This window comes from Macrosteles quadrilineatus, unplaced genomic scaffold (assembly GCF_028750875.1).
Source record: "Macrosteles quadrilineatus isolate MER2022 unplaced genomic scaffold, UCM_ALF_1.0 Scaffold_2__2_contigs__length_208266976, whole genome shotgun sequence".
NCBI classification, from domain to species: Eukaryota; Metazoa; Arthropoda; class Insecta; order Hemiptera; family Cicadellidae; genus Macrosteles; species Macrosteles quadrilineatus.
Window position 1 is genome coordinate 85496425 of NW_026542595.1, and position 10303 is coordinate 85506727.

Here is a 10303-nt window from a genome sequence, read left to right on the forward strand (position 1 = left end):
ATGCAATTAAAAACTACTTTCGGCCAGATATTTGGTTGGAATGTGGAATATTTTAGCTATTGTATAAAATTATAGGTTAACTAGTGTACATGTTGCTCGAAATCGAGCAATTGCAAAGAAGTACAGGAGTTACATATAAACAAACGACTTGTTAAAAAACTAATAACAGTCATAATTTCCGATGATTTTAAAAGATTCAACTAAAAGATTATTAACTAATGGAAATACTCACAATTTACATAACAGTCCTATTCCAGTTTAAAGGGTTATTTTTTAACTATCAAACTGCCCATGTACGGGAAATGGTAAGCTTACAATTTAAGTCAACATAAAAAGTCTGTCAGCTTTTATAATGTACTGTACCTAGGTTATTTAGCCAATTTGTAGACAATAAGGTGTAGGCTACTTTAAACTCTACATAACTCTCATGCTTCCATGGGGAGCAATTAATTATTAATATTTAATTCCTGACAACAGCTGGAGTTTCAAAACAATGTTTGTTTCCCATGTTAATCTTATGGAGAAATACGAAACTTTAAAGGGTCCCAGGGCCTTACTCTTTAATTATTTACCTAAAAAGAAAGTTTCCTGCACAACTTCACGTTACGCTCTTTCCAATGACACCAAAAAACATGTCAATCGGTTCAGTAGTTTCGGAGGAGTAATTGTCACAAAAATCCTGCTTGCGTATTAAATAAGTATAAATGTGACTGTGGACCCAATTTTGTACTAAACACACGCTGTTGTTTGATCTCGAGTAGCCGACCCAGTGTTAGCATCAAGAGGCCAAAAACTAGGAACGTAGCGCCAGCCACGTCCCTTTCACTTTCAGCAATTTTACAACCCTCGCCAACCCTACACATCCAAAGACAGAGAGAGAGCTGAGCTACCAGGGCTTGGACCCACAGCAGACCGGAAGTATATGCTCCCAGCGAGCAGGCACTTCCCCAGACGTGGCGCTAGTCAAGACCCCACTACACTACTGTAGTGTAGTGGGGTCTTTGCGCTAGTCGCCACAATCATATACACCTGGACCTGGAGGGAGAGAGACAGTAAAACAGCTGTCGAAGTCGATCGGGTCGACCTAGCCTCGGTCGTCAACTCGCTTTCTTTTTCTTCGCCTACAAGCGTTTGTATAGGGGCGCGGGAAAACTACTTGTGTGATGCGGCACGCGTAATACCGGAAAAGGCCTTCGGGTAGTTCTAGAGCGCCGCCAGAATTGGGTCGCTGGAGTCGCGTTTTAGTTGCCACTTTACTATTGAAGACTCTTAAGTGGCAAAAGAGTTTATGACGAAATATACCCCCACCGCAACAAACCTGCAGACTAAGCAAATTTCTATTTGCCTGATTGGATTTACACTAAAATGACTTCTTGAAAATATCACAGTTATTCCATATTTAAATAGAATAAGTTTAACAAGTACTTAGGTTTGCTGCAACAGGGAGGGTAAAAGTGTGTTTTTTTTTTAAATAATAACATTTTATAAATAAATAAATGATTTTTTTCTAATTTGATGCAAATATTTTCATAAACAAGAAAACTACTACAGTTTACTTATTCCCTGGTGTGAGTGAGGGTATACATTCAACTCTAGAAAATACGCTGGTCAACGAACGACAAAGAGCCGCCGATGTCTAGAGTTTCCTTGGATGGGTGGCCGACCGACCGGTGGTCATAGGGTGACGACACAAAGGGGGTGGTAGGCGGGTATCCGTGTCGGCCAGTGAGTCAGTGTTACCGGTGTTACTTCAAAGATGAATTATTGCCCTCGGGGAATCCCGAGGTAGGCGCGGCGCCGCCAGCTCGACACTTGTTTCGGTCACTGGTCTTGGTTGATTGTTTCGTTTTCGTTTTACTATCTTTTGATACTTTTACATAAACGATATAGCCATGATATATTACTAATGAAAATTCAATAAGTACATTGCACACTAGGATAGTTCATGTAAACAGTTGTTACTTAAATCGTTTGGAACTCTGGCCACGTCTATATTCTTCATTAGAGTGAACTTAACTGCAGGCTATTCAATAGACTGTGAAAAAAAACTGTGAATGATTTTATGTACTTGGGGTTTTTTTTTATAATTATAGCAAAAGCTACCAATCTTTGTCATCCGCGTCATAATTCTTGAGCTAACTACTTCTGCAGTGGCCTTACACGTCACAAAACTGTATTAACCCTAGATCCAGTACCTCTGCTCCAACTAGTATTATAACATTGCCGTCCAGGAATCTTTGAACATATAGTTTGACAATAATTGCATGGATAGTACAGCCGTTTCAACAAGGATTTATTTACTATATGTTCTTAAAACTGAAATTAATTAGAAATACTATTAAAATAAATTAAATTAATTAATTTGATGTGAATTTAGCTTTAGTTAACAACACTCATACAAGTTCATAAACATAAACCAAATAAATTTTTTTTTACTAGAAACGATTTGCAGGGTCGTCCAGATGAACTTGGAAATAGTACCATAGATAAAAGGAGTAGACATACTCTGTCATACATACATGTCTATACTCCTTTTATCTATGATAGTTCATTAGAAAATCTGAATATGCAGTAGTGCCGTGCATTTGAAGTACTTACTCAGAACACAGACTTACTTGAGGACAGTTACACAATAAAACGCAAAGATCCACGGAAGTAAAGACTTAACATTATTTAGTAAAAAAAACAAGGATGCGTCAGTTAGGGCCAGTTAGACAATTGAAGTACACAGAATTGAATCACCATAGTATTGTCCATGCAACAACGTGAGAGGATAAAACATGTACTTCTTCAATTATAATTACATGTTTCTGTGTAAAACCGAAGACGTCTACAGACTTTACTAAGAAAAACTTCTCCCCGGTAACACAGGCAATGGGAATTCCTTCTAGACAAGGTTTTCAATAGGCCTACAACAAAATCATAAAACAAAAGATGTTTCTCAGGCTAAGTAGCACACTGTGCACTTCAGCAAATAAATAGTTTACCGAGATAACTATTGCTTACCAAGACAGCAGTGTCAGGAGAAATAGTACAAACTAATGTCACCAAAAGTCTAAATTCGTTCTTTATTTTATTTTTTTAATAGAGGGAAAAATAGACAACAAAGCTTTAAATAACCGGTATTATCAATTTGTATTTATCTCTCAATTGAATAAATGTAACGGTAGTTACCTCACCACTGTTCACAATATTTGACCCTCCTATTACATAAATATGTTAGTTAATTTAATATTCAAACTCGTGTACATGTTGCTCGAATTCGAGCAATTTCAAAGTATTACAGAATTTATTTCAAAACGAAAAAAAGTAATATTTAATGAGTTTAAAAGAGTCAACTCAAAGATCACCAGTGTGTAACTGCTGGAGATACTCACGATGTACAGTATATACAGTAATCAACATTTCCTGTAAATATTTTATCATATTTCATAAATTGGTATTGCTTTTTAATGTTTCTACAAATGTTTCCTGACTTATAGCTGCATAAGGTTGTCCATGTTTATCTTATTTATTGATAAACCTATGCATGGCACCACCCTTGTCGCCAGCAGTAAGTTTACAAATTTCAGTAATTTTTTAATAAAGATTAACACTTTTTTGATCATATTAAGGACTTCCTGTTGTCTGTAACAATTTTATTTGTTCAATCGGCGTATTTTTATTTATTTAGCTAAATAAAACATTTATTTAATTGAAGTAAACTAATATAGGCCTATTTATATTCACTGTACTGTGTATAACAAAATATCGATTGAGAAACAAACAATTACACGTAATAAAAACCTCGCTAGTCCGCTGCATTGTGATAGCTGAAAATCGTCGGAATGAAAACCGCCGCTACAAGATACAGAAGTTGGTACGCCTGCAGTGCCCTCCACAGCTGCGCGCGCCGCTGGCACTGCCGCTCAACACATCCCCACCTAAAAGACGAGCAAGTGGTAAGTCGGTCGGGAGGATTGACGACAAGTTGGTTTCTCGTATATAATAATTTAGATTTACAGGCCGGTCAACTGGACTGACGATGAAATAACTTGTCGACGTACTGGTTTTCAGTATTTATCTATTTAATTAAAAAAGACGGTCTAGTGGCAAGACGACCAAGTATCTTGTCGGTCAACTGGTGGCCCCCCAAAAATACAGGGGTTAGGTACATATTTATTTTTAAAGGATATCTAATAGAGGACAAACCTTTAAAAATAGGTAAACACATAATTTTATAATGGTTTTAAGACAATTCTGGGTTATAAATGCACAGCAATTTTTTAAAGAACAATAATTTTGCTTTGACACAATAATTTAAGTTGACATAAAAAAAATCTTCAAATTTCGTTCATTATGACTGTATGTTCAAGGTATAGATTTTTCTACGAAAAAACATTTACTAATAACTAAATATTACAATATCCTAATCTAGTATTTTATAAATTTTTTCAAGAAGATTAGGCCTGTGAAAATAAAATACCTAGCACAAACCCGTTTCTAAGATGTTTCATGAAATATGTTTAAGTCTCAGAATACCCATTTAGCTAATAATTATTATTAGCTAAATTGGTAGTCTGAGACGTAATGTGGTTTGTCATATTTTGTACGCTAAAATGGGTTCTTCCCAATAGTTTCCCCTTATAAACATCTTACAATCACGATCCAAAGTAACAAAGGATAACAAAATTAATTTCTTGCTTTTTACGTTAGTAATTTGACTACGACTCATTGATAGAAGATATAACGGTGGTACGCTCATGCATGAAGCAGAACAGGAAGGTAATAGCTTTGACTATTAATACAACAATCCAACTGTCAATGGTAATATGTTAGTGGAATGACAGCGCCGTGTGCTGAGCGCGCAATGTAAAATGGCGTATATAATGGGATACAGCAAGGCCGCACTAGATATACGATTCAGTCTACAATCCTCATCAAACGGCCGTCAGTCTAAATGTTTGACCTACTCCGCACTTCAGTTACCTAGCAGGACGGGCGTTGGGATTACTTATAATTTATAAATTTATATATATGTGCTGTTTGCCCCAGCGCAAAAATCTTATTTCCAGAGTTAAGTTGGACGCTTGATGTTCATGTGAGGTTGCCAACAAGACGAGTCGCTTTTTAACATTCTTCTGCAACTGATCCTTTCTTAACCTAATAACCCAGAAAACTATTATAAGTTGTTGCAATTAGACGAATGAGTTTTATGTCCTTCCTGGAAATACTAACCCCTAGAAAGCGGCGATCTCATCCCACTGTGCTGTCATCCCACGCTGATAACCCACACCTCCAAACCTGACCAAGTTTACTATTGAGAAACAAAACCGTTCTACTACTTGCATTATTGAAATTGCGAGGTTAAGTATATAGTTAGATCAAATAGTGTATTTGTAGATCTGGATGGTATAATTATGATTTAGAAATATCCAACGACCGTTTAGGGACCAGCCTACTGCTCTCATAATAGTTAAACATTATAACACTAAAACGTTTGAGTCTGAATCGTTTAAAATATACGTTTACGAATGGAAGAATACAGTGCAAGCAAAGTGTGCAATATTTTAAAGAAGTTTTTGTGAAACATATTCACTGTGGACTACCAGTATGCAAAATCGCTACTATATACGTCATAATGCTCTTTGTTTACACCAATTGTGAATTAGTAATTACGTACTCCAGCCGATTGCATCCTCAGACGTTCTGATGAGCTTAGCCAAGGCCTCATGGTGAGGGTTTAGTGACGGTGGTGGATTTGTGGTTACCTCTCTCCTGCTGAATAGATGTCCTGCAACATATCACATCCGATACTTTACATCTGACATATCACATCCAGCATGTCACGTCCAGCATTTCACATCCGATACTTAACATCTGACATACCACATCCAGCATGTCACATTCAGCATATCACATCCGATACTTTACATTTGACATATCACATCCATCATGTCACATCCAACATATCACATTTCATAGCATTTGTCCTACATGAGTTCGTTAAGAACGTTACGTAATTATTCATGTGAATTCATGATAGCCGATTGAATCTAAATAAAATATTGTGTTAATACTGCCCAGGATCTAATATAAGCCTAGGAGTGTAATGCTTAAGAACGTATGTTGCTGTATGTGTGTATGATCTAAAATAATTCTTATGTTACATTTTATCTTATCTAAAGAGGATATCAAACTCTATGTTGCAGCCTAGTTGGCATTTCTCATTTTCATATCACAATTTACTGTTAATTCAATTGAGTTGCTGACACAAAATGACTGAGTGCTTTTTCTGCAAACAAGAGCAATGAAGGGACAATTTGACGTGTTTCTCCAGCTCAGATCCCCTCAGAATCGGTGTTTGGTTTGGTCACGTTCACGGTCTACTACTCCGGCGAGTCACTTTGTTCATTAAATTACAAGTGTTCAATGTTATATTGTTCCATTACTGGAGTGGTGGCAAATTAATGACGACTTGAATAGTTTTTCTATAAATGCATGTGTTAAAAGTTAAAATAACAAACATTTTTACGCAACTGTAGTTCAGAGTATAGAAGTGTGTAGCTAGTCTAGTGGTAGAGCACAGGCCATCGATAAATATAACCTTAATAATATGTTTTAATTAAATGTCCAATCAAAAACATTTGGTAAATTTTAAGTTTGATTTAGTAAAGAAAAACCTAAAAAAAACTTCTTAAATTTGCAATAAATATCAATTAGACCTTCATTGATCTTATTTATAATTGAATACCGATTGAAATAAACTGTACAAGTTTCGTTAACATTGTTCATTTTATTTATCACACAATCCCTTTTTCCCGCTTTCAGTTCATTACTAACTAGCCTATTAAACGCATTCTAAATCCATCGTTGCTTAAAAGAATATACAAACCAATGTGTGTTTGTTTTGTGATGTTCCTTGGAATTAAAATTTTTAAGTTTACAAACCTTGGTGTGGGTTTTAACATGTTTTGTCCATGATTCAGGGGAAACTGTTCGAAACATGTTATGCATGTGTTCTTTTACGTTTAATAAATTATTTTTATTAGTTAGTATAGTTAGTACACTGCGGTACCGGAAGAATATTATTATTGTCAAAATAAATTCATGGATTTGATGACTTAATGTGTTTCTTTAGAATAACACAAGTTTTAATATTTTCTGTTGTACTTTGATGATTTTGTACATTTTATTTATCTCAAAACATAAATATTATTTTTTGCATGGTATGGCTTTAGATTTGTTAAGACATTGATTATTCTTCTCTGTTTGTTACAAAGCTAAACTACCATATCAACTACTTGCATGGATGCATCCATGACTTATAATTCTAATGAATCTGATGAAGACAGTTATTTCCGTACTGTTAGTGTTCGTTTATGTTTACTGTTTCTTTATTGCGATTTAACTTATTTTAAGATTGTTAAAACAACAACTTACAACTATCATAAACAACAGCTTCTCCCCAGGGGCTACAACCATTATTATAGGACAAATCGTAAAATATAACCCTAAAAGAAATAGAATAATAATTACAGCAAATACTAACCAACACAAGTAGACTTCTTATCCCATTATAAAATCTGAAGCTTTTTTATGTCTAGTTTATGTTGGTGACAATGGGCGCATTTTCTTTCTATTATTTTAAGGTTAATTTTATGATTTGTGTTTTACTGGTTGGTCATAAGCAGGAGAGTTATTGTTTATGATTAGATCGTTAGCATTGGTTAATCAAAGTTTAAAATAACTAAAATAAAAACAAACAAATTGCAAACAAACACACGGTCCTCTTGGCACCAGACGGGACTAACAATAAAATTGACTTCAGCTGATCCATAAGAATGACGGATTAACTAAGGGAGTATGTTTAAACTAAACTTTTATCAAACATCAGTGAATTCTAAATGTTACCAACACGAAGCATATTTATAGCATGCAATAAATTTAGCAAAAGGATGAGAGCTTTACTTTACAAAGTTTACTTTGAAGATTTATTCAAATTATAGACACACCATTGTAGATGTTGTTGATGTTGTAGATGTTTATGTTGTATGTAGATGTTAATATTTTATCCGTAGCATTTACAACTTGTTTTACTTTGTTTTTATTCTTAATGTTTATCGTGTATCATTCATAACTTGTTCTGCTTTGTTAGAATTCTTAATGTTTATATCATGTATCGTTCATATCATTAAGTGGTGCTTACAGTTTAAAATAAACAAATAACTAACATATTGATACTCTCAAATCAATCTATTTTGCTCTGATCGACTCGCATATGGCTTACGGTATTGCTATATATGGCGGGACTAGCAATAAAAACCTTAAAACAATTCTGAAACAGCAAAAGAAAGCATTACGAATTATCTTTAATATAAAAAAAAGAAAATCTACAAAACCATATTTTTCAAAATTAAGTATCATGACGGTTTATGACCTATATATATTTGAAACCATTTTACATGTAAAAAAATTTAACACACAAAAATACAGTCAAAAGTGACATACATACAAATTGAGAAATAAAAGATATGTAGAACCACATAAATAACAGGTTTTTGAAACTAAAACAACTTTTATTGGTACCAAATTTCTTTATAATCTGCCTAAGAATATTCTTTGTGAAGAAAAATATAACAGTTTCAAAATTCGCCTTAAATAATACCTCCTCATCCTATCTTTTCAAGTAAAGATTTTTTTTTATTCAAGGTATGTAAAATAAAAAAAATTGTATTAGTGTTATTGTCATACAACAACATAAAAACAGTTTTATTTGTAACCATCATATTTTAATTAAGGACATTAGCTATAAGATTTGACTCTATTCAATGTATTCGTGTAAATACAAAAAATGAATAAAGATGATTTGATGTGATTTGATATGACGTTACCAGTTATCCCAGTCAGTACGAGCACACCGAAGACACAAGCCAGAAGCACCTTCATGTTGCACGCATGTCGTCGCCTCGCTGTCAAGGGTTTGTAGGGGGCACAAGTGTCCCCTTTCAACATACTACTGCATGGTTCCATCTGATTACAGTATGAGATTGATATCAACAAGACTCATTCTCGTCGTCGTCTTATCACTTACGTTTGTCAACCTCAGCATTCAGTCCACGCATCGATTCAGCTCAGTTTTATTAATTGGACAAACTAATACTGATGACTCGCTCATCCGCACATTTACTGTTGGACGTGCACATCAAGTTTATTTAATAGCTTCGCTCGATTCATTGGATTGGCTGACACGACTAAAAATGAATTTTCTTCGTGAATTGCAAGGAACCTAATTCTGAATTTGATATATCTTCGAATAAGCTATTGATAACAACTAATTTATCAAACATTTCCCTAGAAATAATAGTTTTGAAAAATAAAATGTGTATGTTCTTTCAACTTATTGTTAGCCTAGGTTTGTGACTGTAATCATGTTATTGCTATTTAATTGTTCATATTTGCTAAAACCATTATTATATCTTTTTACGTTTGCTAATTTTCCACAATACATTGTTTTTAACGTTGAGGCTTTTAAGTGCGCAGCATTTCTGCTTGTTCTACCGTTAAAGCTCTTTTTCCAAATATTAATTTGTTGTCTTTGTTCAATGTTTGGACAGTTACGTTTGTTATGGGGTGGTTTTTAGCAATATGTTATTATTTTGTATTAGTAGATGATGTGATAAATTAGTTTTTTTACACTCTTTGTGTTGTTTTAAGCGCTTTATCTTATCAGTGACTTGTACATTTAGTTACTGATATTCAATCTACAATAAATTATAACTTCATACTTGTATTTTTTTAATTGGTTTTTCATTTTTTGCTTGAAAGGACATTTTATTAAAATGTAATCATATAACTTGACATTTTTTGCATAATTTACTTAGAAATCATACAACATGTGTTGAAACTATCTAAAATATATTTGAAATACAATAATATTTTAAGTTAACCATTCTTTTTCGATAAATAAACAATAGCCTAAAAGTATGATAGAGAACTATTTGTGAAATCTAATGTAATGTTGGGTGGCTATAAATGTCGTAGAAGGTAAGAAAAGTTCTCAAAACATTCTGAGCACGAACTCCAACTGCAGTTAATGTCCTCGTAGCCGGCCAGCAGATATCCTATGACCCCTACGCCTTGCTTCGTATAAATTCTTGAGAGTTTTATATGCATTCACGTAAAATAATAGGGTGTTGTCCATGGTGTTTTATTTGTTTATTTGGATAATAGACCTTTGCTTTATCCAGTCTACTAATTCAGACGACAATTCACTCTTTATCGTTTACGGCGGTTACAATATTTACTGGCTTCATTGCATTCA

General features: G+C 34.0%; 1 protein-coding gene across 1 annotated transcript in view; it reads right to left on the reverse strand.

The window, feature by feature from the left end:
• Positions 1–9000, reverse strand: part of LOC128987505 (uncharacterized) — a 44492-nt gene extending 35492 nt beyond the window's left edge. Inside the window, exons 1-2 of the mRNA XM_054408384.1 lie at positions 8874–9000; positions 5663–5773 (exon numbers count right to left, since the gene is read on the reverse strand). Coding sequence (XP_054264359.1) covers positions 5663–5773; positions 8874–8994 — 232 coding nt within the window. The 5' untranslated portion in view covers positions 8995–9000. The remainder of the gene's footprint in view (positions 1–5662; positions 5774–8873) is intronic.
• Positions 9001–10303: the final 1303 nt, after the last annotated feature.